Below are 14,419 nucleotides of genomic sequence, written 5' to 3'. Positions count from 1 at the left end.
TGGTGGTGGCATTCTGAATACCTTTGTTTTCATTTGTGGAAAAGTCAGCTTAATTCTCTTTGTAGAGCAAATGCTTCAAGAACTTCTAGCAGGATTTTAGGACACGTACAGCAGTCCCTGAGATTTGTAGAAACCACACACTTCCCCAACTTGTTTTAGGCTCCATCACTGTTTATGAGGTTCGTTTGTGCTTTTTGGAGGAAGCCAAATTGCCCCCAGCCAAGGCTGAACTGCCCTGTCTGAGGCTCCTCTAAAAAATGAGGAGGTGGCCTGAAGGAAATCTAATCACATTTTATTTGGTGGCATTCAGCATTGTTCGACTTCCTCCTCTCGGCCTACAGCACATTTTTCTGCATGCAAGATGCTTAGAGAAGCAGTTCATTCAAAGAATGTGCCATAAGGCATGAAATAACCCCCCTCTTTTTGTCCCCTTTTAGGCCAGGTTGCTGCGCTGGCTCACCCTCCTTGGAAAAATATACAACCTCCAATGAGTTTCCTGATGATACGCTGAACTTCATCAAAACGCACCCGCTCATGGATGAGGCTGTGCCTTCTGTCATCAATAGGCCATGGTTCCTGAGGACGATGGTCAGGTGGGTGTCAAGCAGCCATGTCCTGAGTGGATATTTCTCACTCCATCTCAGGCTCATATCAATGAATCCTGTTTTGAAATGCCACAAACATCTTGTTATCCTGAGCACTGATTCAGCTGTGAAATGCTGCCCAGTTCGGTGGATGACACCAAACCCCCACCACCACATTTCCAGTGAGAGGAGTTCCAGTATTTTCCGGATAATTGGACACATGCCAGCAATTAGAGGAAACAAAGTTAGCTCCTTCCGGGTTAATCCATTAATCCAATCTGTACAAAAGTAGAAGAGCGGTGAAGGAGAATAAGTCAAGGGATGTGGATGCTTGTTTGGTTGGATATGGTCGCAAAACATGCTGCAGACTCAACCCAAGCATTGATTCCATCCAAGCATCATGACTGGGTTGTTAGCTGTCAAATGGAGCATGGACAAACGAAGCATTTACACAAGTTTACCAGTGTGAAGGAGTCATACTTTAGCATTTGTTATCTGAAGTGGTTGCCAACAAAAAAAAAAGGATAGCTGATTTGGAATCTGTGATAGCATTAAATACTCCTTGTATTTATTTAGAGCTTATTTCCAAATAATTCAATAGGCTTTCCCAAGTACTATCCAGTTGTGGCAATCACCAAAGAAAATATTAACTTTACCACCATTTTTAAACCGTGACTTTATTGTAAGATGCTAAGAATTATACCTCGCCTTTGAGATGGAAACAGTGTGCTTGCAGGAGAGTCCATGTTTTTTGGTTCCTGCTGTGGTGCTTAAGACAAATAGGTATCCATGGAATGTTGAATGGCTGATGGATTTCGGAGAAAGAGGATGCCCAGTAGGACATATTCTAGACCTGTGACAAGATTGATACCCTTCGCCTTTGGCTTTAAGTGGATCTTGTTTGACTTGCACATCATTTAGAATTCTCAGTCCCTCTACATGCAATTGGAAAGCTTTCCAATCTGACATTATGTTGCACCTCAGAAGAAGAGTATGGAAAAATGGGAGCCATTGCTTTTCAATGTTAAACAAGTTCCCTTATTCTCCTCTTCATAGGAGACATCAGCCTTTCCTTGTTGCTCATGGAAGGAATAATTGCTGAGTGGTTTGGGATGCTTCTGGCTGTCTACTTATTATGTAACTTGGCCTCCACATATACATACCTCCTTTTTCCCCTCGGAGCCATACTAATGCTCTACATATGGAAATAACATACCAGAACAGCTTGAGCATTATTTACATGCATATATTTCTCTTGAGGTTATTACTAGAAAGCCATGTCACAATTGTTTGAAGTGAAAAAGGGGACACTTTGATGGTAGATCAACAAAGAGATAAAAAAAAATGTGATCCTGTCATTTTAGATACCATCTGACCAAAATTGCAGTGGACACCGCTGCTGGGCCATATCAGAATCACACTGTGGTTTTCCTGGGATCAGAGAGGGGAATCATCTTGAAGTTCTTGGCCAGGATAGGAAACAGTGGTTTCCTAAATGACAGCCTTTTCCTGGAGGAGATGAGCGTTTACAACTCTGAAAAGTACGTAGAATGTTTGCTTCTTTCTTAGTAATTATTTGTTATGTTATTACGATCCCTTTCATTCAGAGAAAATCATGGCAGATTTAGATTTTATGCATTTTTACGTGGCTTTTAATATGATTTGTAAAATTCTTTTAATACATAAAAAGCATTTTTTTCTCCTCGCCAATAATGTTTATATAGATATACACATGTGTATGTTTAAGTGTATGTGTGTGTATGCATGCATAAGGATCTGTTTTACCTTTAGTTAGATCAGATTAAGAGATCACTTTGTGGGCTGGAAGGTGGTGTGTGAGGGAGATGGCAGGAAAAAGAGAACTTACCCAAGAGAGGCTATTAATGATATTATCCCGCCTTCTAAAATTAGATGCAGCTATGATGGAGTAGAAGACAAGAGGATTATGGGAATGCAACTGGACAAAGCAAGCAACTCTCTGTACGTTGCATTCTCCACCTGTGTGATAAAGGTTCCCCTTGGCCGGTGCGAACGACATGGGAAGTGTAAAAAGTATGTACCCTGCCTCATTGACTATTAGAAAGTCCACAGTGCTTAGAAAGGAGTCCTAGGTAGCTCATGGTCATCCTCTTCCTGCAGAACCTGTATCGCCTCCAGAGACCCATATTGTGGGTGGGTAAAGGAAGGAGGTTCCTGTGCCCATCTGTCACCCAGCAGCAGGTAAGGAGCTCAAGGTAATGGGAGAGAATAAAGTGGTCTTTGGCTGCTGCTATACATTCTAGATATACAGTTAACTATTCTCACACATACCATCACCACTTAGCCTTCTGTGCGCAAACCTCATCAATGGGACTTCTAGCAGTTCTCCTTCCTTTTCCCATTTCATGGAACACACTGGTATCACATGTGGCAGATTTCCAAGTGATTAATCATCCATCTTCAGGCTGATTAAAAACATAAAGAAAAGAAACATAGTGGGCTTCTAAGTGTTTCTTGGGGAGAGAGACAAGTTGGTGCATGTCTTAATCATTGCAGTGTGAGAATAGCAGCAGTTGGGTACCAATTGGATTAGTGAGGTGGTTTGTCTGGCCATAGCAAAACTGGCTCCTCTAATTGACCATACAAGGCTGAGAAGAAATTGCAGAGCATTTGTTAAATGATACATTTGTACTGTAAGAATGTTGTATACATCCAATAAATCTTTCTCTTGCACTGAAGAACAGTTGACCCTATTACTTAGGTAGTCAAATCTTGGCATTTCTTTAGCAGATCAGCTAGATCAGGACAGTCTACTATGCCTGTGATTTTGGTGCTTAAAATTGTTACCCTGTCTATAAATACTCAGATGATATTAGTTAAAAGCTTTCTTTTATGTTTTCACTTCAATGGATATGAAATCTAAAATAACATTTGGAAAAACATTCAATGCATGTCCTTGACAGGTTATGGCAACTCAAGGAAGGTGCCATATGGCACAGTCCTTTCTTAGCCAGCTTCTTCAACTTCCCCAGATCCAAATAGGGAACAGAATTGTTCCCACATCACTCTGAACTTCCTCTCTCATCTTAGAATATCTAGACAAATAGAAGGGCATATCAGATGACCACCAATCTGTATAATCTGAGGGAAAGTATCCCCATAAACAGAGCTAACGATAACTGTAAGTCTAACCTGGAAATTTGACTGATGCAAAGGGTGTTGACTCACGATATATTAGATCAGCTTTAAAAGTAGCAATATTGACATGCTACAATGTTAGAGCTTTATATCTTTTCATGGGAACACTTGAAGCAAAGAGAAAGAATCACAAAGCAGTGAGGGAAGCTAAGAAATGACCTACCTCCTTTCTACATTCAACGTGTAACGAAAGGTAGTAGACTGATTTTTTTTTAAATCTTTTTTTAAGTCAACATGAAAACCCCAAAATTGTTCCCTTAAGGATCTACATGCATATTTCTCAAAACATCTACATACATATTGCTCAAAATATGTGAAACTTTCCCTCGAAAGTAGCCTTCGGGACCTGATGAATATTGGCTTTCGTTACCACCAGAAATCTTTATCCTTTGAGGATGAATTTGATTTTTTAACAGCAAAATACATTGGAAAATATACATGTATGGATTAGTAGATTATTATATCAAGTGTGAATTGCAAAATAGTTTTACTATATGGCTCATAAATAAACTCTAAAGGCAGTTGCAAAATAGTAGTTTCACTTATGTTATGGGAAGAAATGCAAAATACTCCTTTGGATGATTCCACTGTGTTTACGTAAAAAATCAAAATAGATATTAAGATTAGTCTCATTCATGTCATACAGCTTATGTAGCCCAATCGTGACCTAGTGGACTTTAAAGAAAAGTGAGCATGTGGGGAACAAAAGCTTAATACTCCTGAGGACTGGGCGTTGTGAACCAAATGTCTGAGTGGTCTCAGCAAAATGCACCACTGAATCCTCTCTTCATGGGCCCTACATATCCATGGGCCATTTGTACCTCTGAACACTTTGTTATATAAGTTATTGCTAAGCAAAGGACTAGATAAATGTCTATGAAGGCAAGGGTTGGAGTGAACAAGAAAGTAGAAAGGAAGAGACTTATTATTTTTTAATTTATAGACTTTATTGCTTATATAACTGTATATTTTAACATTTAAATGTTTTAAATGTTTAAGAAATGCTCAGGGAATCGGAGTAAAAAAAAAGGATATAAATAATCCACAAACTAATTAACTTGTGAATAATATCTAAATTAACTTCATTACACCATGGCTTCTCTTTGGAAATTCACATAAGACTCATTTGCATCAACTTCAGAGATAAATTTTCAAGCTGTTATCTACTTATTTTTTTTTGCACCTGCCACTCAATTTATCAAACTATGTTAGTTGTTTTAGTGAAACTTAAGGTTCATTCCATAATAATGACTCACATTATTGAATTTGTTACTATTTTTATCCTCTCTCCTTTTTTTAAAGCCTTACTTTTGAACAGGACATAGAGCGTGGCAATACAGATGGCCTCGGAGACTGTCACAGTAAGTAAAGCTTTTTATCCATGTTTATCTTTGGGCAAAGATGCTTTTATCAAATGGCCCAGAACCATTACCCTGCATGTGAAACTGAGTGCAGCTAGCACTAAAACATGCATAAATAACAGAAACCAACTTCTAAATATCAAATAAAGAAAATTATGTTTTAAAGCCAATGTTGTTGCTATAAATGCTGGCACTTATTTCATTATAATAATGCTGGAGAACAAAGTCACTCTAGAAGATATTAATTATAACAGAGCAGTAAGCTATAACAGCATTTCCATTAAAAAAAAAACCCACGGTTTTGTTATTTTTAAAATGCGTTATTAAACTGTAATTTTTAGCCATATAATAAAAAGATTGAACATGGTACTCTAGCTTTTTAATTAAATGGGACTATTTTATTCTTCTTGAACATATCAACTAACAATAGTAATTATTTTTTAATTTAGATTTATGTGTTACCATTTGCAGTAGAAAAAAATTTCAGAAATAACCAAGTACAAGGTGACTCAAAATAATCTTTTAATAAGAATTAACCTATGCTAATCTCAGAGTTCATTTCAAAAGTTATTAAATGGTAACATTTTAGTTAGAACTTTATGTAAAGGATCCTGGACAAAATTCTGCCCAGTTGTCCTGTGATCTGATTAATAGCAATATTCTGAAAATGTTTTATTAATGCTAATTTAGAGAAAATCACCATACTCTTGGAAAATGTTTAGTTTGTAGTGTTTTAAATGTTATACATGATGAATTTCAAGAAGCTTACATTCAAAATGGTACCCAAAAAAATAGCTCCTAAGGGAATAAAACTATATTACTTCTGATATTTGATTCTGTAATGAAAATCATGGCTATAATTCTATATAACTCTTTGGCTATGAGTACTGAAATTTCAGACTCTGAGGTGTCATTCTACTTTCTTCCTTATCTTTTTTTTAAGATTAGATACAATCAAACGTAGAGGACTACAGACAGCCTTATCTGCAAATTTTTTGCCATATTTTTTTTGTTTGTAAATATTATATATTGGCAAAAACTTATTATATGTTCATACCAGAATTTAACGAGTTAGGAAATCAGCATAGGAGATTGTCGTTGCCAAAAGATCTGTTTTACTTTTGTGCAGCGAAACAATCTGATGTTTGATTCGTGGATTTTAATCGCATTTCATTAGGCTCCATTTTCAGGGAAACAGGTTTTGGTGTGCATGTGTTTGTGTGTGAGTGAACTTAACTGACTTTAGTGAATAATTTTCATCATCTGGTAATGTGAGCATCTGTAGAAAAATAAGGTGTCGATTTGGATTTATTAGATAAATATATGAAAAATGTGAAAACAATTGTTACTATCTCTATAAAGTGTCCATTACAACAGTAGGCTCACACCACACCTGTATCCCTGGCAGAGGAACTTAGGAAGCCTCTATCTAGCACAGGGGAGACCCTCACATCCCAAGCCAGTGATTTACTCTTTAATCTCAGCAGTCAGGCCTCTGTGGTTTTATGTGCTCCCTAATCTTGAATCCCATTCCTGCTGAGGCACTTCTCAGAGCAGGAGGTGAGGCCGGCCCTCTGCTGCCCTTCCTAGTGGCTTTTCTGCTCTCTGTGCTCCTGCTGGAGCATGACCTACTTCTATTAGACATAGCTACTCACAAATAGATATTCAGAGATTTAGATAACCGGTACATAATGATTCTTTAACAGAATTTTAAGGGGAAATGACGCAGACACAGCACACACACACACACACACACATGCACATTGCCTATATGTGTGTTATTATTTTTATTTTTGTTTTTAATTGCCCAACTAAAACTCCTGCTGAGTTCAGAACATTGTGATACTGGACAGTTCTTACAGCACGGTTGTAAGTATGAAATGAAAGAATGTAAAGTAAAAATTGCTTTATAAGTGTGGATCAGATGTCATTTATTTTAGCTACATATACATTCCTATGCATAGAGTAGGGCTTAACTTTTCAGAATCACATATAATCGCATTTACCATTTCTTCTACTAACTCCTGCTTTTTCTCTGCCTCTTGGCAACAAAAACAGTGACTTTGAAGAAATTCGCTTGGGGAAGAGTTATGGGGATGTGAAAGTGGACCGGATATAAAGCATCTTATATTGCAAGGAGAAATTAAAAAGCACTTACTTAGTACTGGGGATCATATATCATTATAGTTCTGTATTAGTTCATTCCTACTTATAATGTAAGTCACACTAAGCAGAGTGTTAAGCATTAACTAACCTTTTCCTTGCTTTTGTCTTACAGATTCCTTCGTGGCATTGAATGGTAAGGAGATATTGTTCATAATTTAATACTGATAGAAATCTATTTGGGAAATCCTGTTTCACTAATCCTCTTTAGTATTTTCAAACCTTAGATTTCTTTTATAATTATTTTTGTATCCTCATTATTTTTTATAGACATTTCTACTCCTCTACCAGATCATGAAATGTCTTACAACACACTATATGGTCAGTTTTTGGATTTCTTTTTAATTCTTCAAGTCAGTCATCCTGTGGTAGTTCGTAGTTTTCATTCCTAAACATGGACCAGATTCTTTGTTACTTCAGGGCCTCAATTCACTAAAATTATTTATAGATTTATGATGCTTCAAAAATCACTCTACCTATATGGGACAATTGGCATGTGAGACTCGAGTCCTACATTTTAATCCACATAATGTGAATTATGCCAACCTTTAGAAATTTGGTAAATATGTTTAATGAGTTCTCGAGAGAGAAAGAACTGCTTTTGGACATAAGTATATCCAAGATAAAAGAAAAGAGCTCATAAGTAATTGGCCATAGCTCTTTAACTGATATAGAGTACCAGTCCCCAAATGCTGCTTCACAACAGTACTTCTTCAGCAGAAATGCTATACAGGGCGAAGATACCAAGTTCTTACTAGGCAAAACTTTCCAATATAGCATGAAATTAGCCATCAAAGTTTAAGTTCATAAAGAGTGAATATTTACACATATTTCCATTGAAATTTCTTCAGACTGTATACAAGGAAGAGTGACGCAGTGGAAATGATATACAAACAGGATTTATCCCATTGTTCCTGCTTTGAAATACACGGACACTATATTAAACAAAGCTATTAAGTCCATAAACAATATTCTGAGCTCTTTATAAGAAAAGCTGAAATGTAGTAGAAACATTCCATTTCTATTTCTCAAAGTTCCCCCATATGTTTATTAGGGTAAACTATGCATGTGCTTTTTAAAATATAATATGAAAAACATGTACGAAAGCAAATTTAAGCTTCTGCATAACAATGAGGACGATGAGTTTCATTGAAACTCAGACATTTTATAGTTTTTGTGTTTAAGATGTATAACAGTAATAGTTCTAGGATCATCTTTAAATGTAGCAGTAGATAATGGAAGGGAGAAAATAAAAGAGAAAAGAAAGCAAGGTGGATTTAGGTTTCAAAGAAATAGTTCGGGATGGCTACAAATGTGTTTAATAGCTCTAAATGTGTTTAATAGCTCTTTCACTCCCTGTGTCTATTTAACATAAATAAAAAGCCTTTTTGAAAGTTCCAATAACTGTCTTATAAAAGAGAGCTGTACAGATATGGAAAACGATGCCAGGTTGCTCCTGATTGTCCCTCATGTGAAGTGAGTCAGCCTGGAATAGATGAACCCAGAGAAGTCATCCACCTTTAACATTCTCTCATCTGTGATACAAACCAGAGTATTAAACACCAACAACAGGAAGAAAATTTTCTCAACAGGCAAATGTCATCTCGCTTAGCTTAACCCTTCAGAAAAAGAACCCTCTTAGCATCTGCTTTTCCCCAATATCATACTTAGCAATCATTTCCAATAATTGAATATTCTTTATCAAATATTGAGAAATTCGTATCTTGAATTTAATTGAACCAGCAACCTCCCCTGCATTCATCAGTTTGTACTAAGACCAATTTTAACTCCCAGGTAATTTCTCAAACAGATAGAACAATTAAACCATTTGATGCTCTTTATGAACAAAAATCGCTCTTCAATCCATGGATCTCTTATTTCTTTTACAAAATTAAAGAACTTATTCATTCTTCTATATTAACATTTTAAGGGATAATAATGCCCCTTCGCCTTGAGCTCATGATCAAAGGTTTCTGTGATAAAACTAAAGAAGAATTTGATTATTCCTTAACTGATGATCCTGTCCATTTCAGGCTAAATCTATCCAGTATAAAGTGGTTAGATGATCAACTGACCATCAAAATGAGGGCTGGTCCCCACAATACTTAGAAAAATACACAAGACTTTCTTTTCACAAACTGCTGAAGTTGCGCTTATTTTGGAGTTAATAAACATAGAATAGATTGAGTTAATTCATTCAGCAAGTATTTGTTGAGTGCATACTATGTCCCAGGCACTCAGCTAAATGCTGTATTTGTACCACCAAATCGATTTTTTATGAGAATGGATGTATACTAGGAAGCTAATCCCAAAGTATAAAGTGCGCCCACTGTTTCTAGCAGTGTCCCTAGAATGTTTCCATAAAAAGTTAACTGGGTAAGTGCAGGATCATAGAGTAAACCACAAAACCACAGCAGCCTAACTCAGAAAAGGAGATCATTTCAATAAACCATGCAAACTCTCTGTTTCGCAAAAACTTTGCACAAGACTAGTTACATAAGCAGGAACCCCTTTTTAGTGAATTGGACCCTGGTTATTTTCCTTCTTCTACTCTTGTATTGATATGTCTCTCTTTTGTGTCTAATTGGCTACAATCATTGTTAATAGGTTATAGTAGCTTGAAGGGTCTCTAACATCTGGAATCACAAAGATTTGTAGATATAGAGAAACTATATGATGCATATGAAAGTTAACTGTTACAATCTATCTCTTTGTATAGTATAAGAATAATATATCATAATCTCCACTGATTAAAATATGACTTCCCAAATTGTATTAACAAGACCAAATTATAGGTTTGAATTCTACTGACATGTAATACTATATCCACAAGTGATTGCCTATTTTTGCAACATTATTTTGGTTATGAAGTCTCTTAGAGAATGCACAAAAATAATATAGCCTGTAGAATCAGATTCTAAGAAGGAATAAAGTGATTTCTTTTTAATATTTTTTTAAAGTTTGGAGAGGTAATACTCATACACCTCTTTGAATTCAAACTAAGGACTATTGCTAAACGGTGCTTTTACATGGTGGTTCTAAAGTTTTTGAGAGTCAGGTATTGCTTTCTCTGACTATTTGATTCACCTGTGACATGCGTTGCCTTAACCTCAAGCACAAGTATAAAAGATTACAAACCTCATGCTGTTCTATTTTTTTTCTTTTGAGTACATCAGATGCATGGTTTCTCTAGATTTACATATAGAAAATGGAGATGTGGTGGGTATTAGACTAACACTTTAGCAATAGGAAGGAGCTGATTTCTCACATTTGTGTAAAACATTTTCCTACCTAACTACCATCTGGTCCACATTAATTTCCTCTCATAGCCATAGCTTTCCATTACCAATGAGTTTTCCATGTATTTGCAACATATGGTCCAGCAACTCTTTCTACAGAGAATGTGTCCCTTAGGCACATATTTCCCCTAGATTACGGTATTAAGAAATGTTCTCCCTAAACCGTACTTATGGCATTATCATAAAATTGCCCCTTGAACACAGTTAAATTGAAAGTGCTCAAAATGCATATCAATTCAAGTAGAAGAAATTTTTGCTACTTGGAGAGGCCTTTATTTTCCACTTTCTCCCTTTCTAACTCCCGACAAAGCTAATTCTAATTGTTTGCTTATGCTGGGTGCTAAATTCTCTCTCAGGTTGACCATATATTTCATTAGAGAAGTGTTGAATTCAAGAGTAGAAAATACAGGCTATATTTTAGACCACAATGTAAGCAAGAAGGAAGTAAAAATAATTCTGTATTCCCAAGTTAATTCTCCTACCCCTGTTTTTTTATCAGTATTATGAGATTAGACATGAAATTCAGAAATATAAAAACAAAAGGTCTTGATGCAACCATTCTTGAGTTTTAAATGAACATGATTTTAGATATTGGACATGAACCAGACTATTTTCAACAAAGTGGATGTTTGAAACTGTGTGGGAGCCAAACAAGTACTACACAGAAAGTAACCTCTTAAATGTTACCAAAGTTTTGTGGGAGCATTTAAGTGTGGTGCTTCCATAGAAATCATTACAGTTTAGATAAGCCACTTAGCTGACTTGCTTTTCCTTGCATATATATTTGAATATATATTCAAATGCATTGATCATTATAATCTTTTTACTAGTGGCATTTTCTTTATCACATGTGTGATGATCGCAGCCCAATGCTGAAGCCACCTGTGAATCTGTCCTACTTTCTACCAAAGACATCAGTTACACATTCACAGTAGTTGCCCTGATATCTTTCTAAAAATTACTCGAGAGGTTGCTATAGGTAAGATAGTTTAATAAACCAAAGACTCTACTTGAAAATCACAGAGCAGGTGTATATTATTTCTACCATAGAGAATAGGTAGTGAGCTTCTTTAAATAACTGTGACAGTTTAGATCAAAGCACCTGATATGACCTGCATTTAACCTTGTGGAGTGATGGAAAGAATGCTTAGGAATGTATTCACGGGAAATGTCCAGTTTCTGCCATAACTTCCAATCTAGCCATTCTTCCGATCTTATCCTATCATAGGCTACTCTGCATCTCAAAAACCAGTTCCTTTCTAATCTGAATAATATCAGTCGGTGTGGCCTCAAAAACAGCCTCTCACAAGTATGAGTCATGAAACCATGAAACTAACTTTGTTGGAATAAGACACAAAAGATATAGCCAAAACAACATGGAGCAGTTGTAGCCTCTATTCCAGTGAAAAGGAGACGGGAACATATCCCTTCAGAAAGCAGTCACTTATCCCAGAAAGAGGAATGCCTGTGAAGTGGAACTGAAGCTGAAAACTAGACACATCTTCCATGAGAAAGGCTCAGGACAGCTGAGTTGTTTGTGATGGGGGAGAGGCCCCTCTGCTACCATAAACCTCCCCCATGAGTCACAATAGTATTCCCAGCTCAGACACATTCTGCCTTTAGTGCTGCTATGGGAATATCAAAGAAGGACACTAGTATTTCTTGAGCACCTACCATGTGTCAGACACTGCTAGGTACTTTTACCATTATGTCACTTTATCCTCCCAATGCTGGGAGGTAAGTGGCATCATCCCCATTTTTTGCACAAGGAAAATCAAGGCCTACAGAGGTTAAATGATTCCCCGAGGCTCACTCAACAAAAAGCAGAGATTGGATCTGGCCCTTCATCCTCCAACTACAAGTTCAAGGGGCTTTCTGCTGAACTCTACCCCCGAGCCTTGTTATTTCTAGGCCAATCTCCTTTCAGTCTTACAGGCAGCTCGGATGTCCCACCTCCAGGCCTCTGAGCAAAGGGAATGTGGGTGTCTCCGGTGATGTTTCCCTAACTGTATTTGTGATGAAAACAGGGCACTCCAGTTCCCTCTTGCCCAGCACCACCACGTCAGATTCGGCGGCTCAAGAGGGGTATGAGTCTAGGGGAGGAATGCTGGACTGGAAGGATTTGCTCGATTCACCTGACAGCACAGACTCTTTGGGGGCAGTGTCTTCCCATAATCACCAAGACAAGAAGGGTAAGGCCTTGGAATTGCCTCTTCCTCTGGGGGGAGAGGGAGGGAAAAGTAGGGAGGACTGTGTAACTGCTTCCAGCTGAATCATAGCAATATTTAAGGAACTTCCAACACCCTGTGATTGAAACCATCTCAAAAAAGACTGCAATCCAAACCTCTGTGCTAGGCTTGATCCTAGATCATTGCCCAACTGAAGAGAAACCACATAAAACAAATAACACAGCCTCAAAGCTTCCTCCATCCAAAAGAGGTGTGGCTTGGCCCAAAGCAGATGCTGGCTCCTGCGATCCCTTTCTACTCCTCTTAGCTCGTACTGCGTTTTTGGGGTCTGCATTTCCCACCATAATGGAATGGAATGCAGTGTGGGCTTTGGCAAGTGCATATAAACAAAGTAAAGGCCCGTTTAATCAGTGAATGGAGAAATAGCAGGGCATAGTCTTTTCTGCCTGGGTAGCATCTCACTCTCGCATGGTGCTGAATTTGAATAGAGCCGTGGTCCTAAGACATACTGTAATTGCCCCGAGGGGACAACAGCTAAAACAAAATTATGTTATTTAATCAAACAGAATTGCTATGCACTTAAAACCGAAAGGAAGCTGCACTAAATGAGAGCGACTCTGTGAACTGTCCTAAATTCTCACTTGCTTTCTTTGCTCAACTAGAGACAGGAAATGTCATCCCTTTTTTTGCCATTTGCTGCTTCTGGTAACACATCCTACTTTAGTTGCAGCTGCAATCAAAGGGGCCTTTGCTTGTCCAAAAAACAGTCTTGTAAATCAAAGACTGAAAAGCCCAGTTATGTTGCGAGCTGTTTCCCCCCATTCAGAATTGTTTACTTCTATATGTTTTCAAGAGTTTCATCCAAGCTGGGGTTTGAGTCTTGAGGGCACACCAGCCATAGTGACCCTTGGAAGACAATCTCTAACACATCCTCCCTCAGGGTTTTCTGTATACATATTTCTACCTTTACTCTTAAAGTTTTCCCGGGAGAATGTTTTCGAGGGAGACTCACATGCTAAATTTCCATCCTCTTTTTTGAATCTCATTTCCTGAGAGCGCCGCACACTCTGCTGCCCTATGTGCCAAACTGTGAAGATGAAGCCCTTTTAACCTGTTCTTGAGCACATCTCCTTGATTTTTATTATTGCTTTGAAACTCCTTATCAATATGCTCTGCCTCAAATCTTTTTTTAAAGTAGTTTTTGTCTCAGCAGCCTCTTTAAATTGGAAGGATCCTCGCTCTTTCCATCCTGAGAAAGCACCAGGCCAATTTGTGATGGGACAGAACTATCACAACAGGCTATAATCCCAAGCATGAGCCTTTATCTGTCATGTGTGGCTCCAGACCACAGATGTGTTAGTCTTGGCCAAGTTCTCAAGAAGAGACAACTCAGTAAAATCAATTTGTGTTTGCCCACTGCAACTTTCTGAAAATTCAAACAGCCTTTCCAGTAAAGCATTAAATATGTCAACCAAATATCTAGCCATTGGTTACAATCATTTTCTCTTCACTTTACTGAGACAGGTGGCTGAATTTTCTCCAATTGTTAACTCCCCCAAGGGATGGAGGTTATCAAAGAGTCCAATTAACACTTTGACATCATTTTAAAATCCGGTATTGTTCATTCTCTTGGGTCTTATTATGAA

The 14,419-nt window shown here is 37.5% G+C and overlaps 1 protein-coding gene across 6 annotated transcripts in view; it reads left to right on the top strand.

The window, feature by feature from the left end:
- Positions 1-14,419, top strand: part of SEMA6A (semaphorin 6A) — a 120,948-nt gene that overhangs the window by 85,396 nt on the left and 21,133 nt on the right. For 3 of the 6 annotated variants that reach the window (XM_039848504.1, XM_039848507.1, XM_039848505.1), the window contains 7 exons: positions 438-593; positions 1,949-2,125; positions 2,496-2,636; positions 2,724-2,804; positions 5,064-5,122; positions 7,401-7,421; positions 12,612-12,776. In XM_039848504.1, coding sequence (XP_039704438.1) covers positions 438-593; positions 1,949-2,125; positions 2,496-2,636; positions 2,724-2,804; positions 5,064-5,122; positions 7,401-7,421; positions 12,612-12,776 — 800 coding nt within the window. Of the gene's footprint in view, positions 1-437; positions 594-1,948; positions 2,126-2,495; positions 2,637-2,723; positions 2,805-5,063; positions 5,123-7,400; positions 7,422-7,555; positions 7,607-8,136; positions 12,592-12,611; positions 12,777-14,419 lie in introns of those variants that run through there. The other 3 variants (XM_039848509.1, XM_039848508.1, XM_039848506.1) reach the window with 3 other exon arrangements.

The sequence above is a fragment of the Pteropus medius genome, unplaced genomic scaffold (genome assembly GCF_902729225.1).
Source record: "Pteropus medius unplaced genomic scaffold, Ma_sr-lr_union100, whole genome shotgun sequence".
In the NCBI taxonomy this organism is placed as follows: Eukaryota; Metazoa; Chordata; class Mammalia; order Chiroptera; family Pteropodidae; genus Pteropus; species Pteropus medius.
The sequence above is the reverse complement of the archived record's forward strand: the minus strand, read 5'-3'. Positions and strand labels throughout refer to the sequence as shown.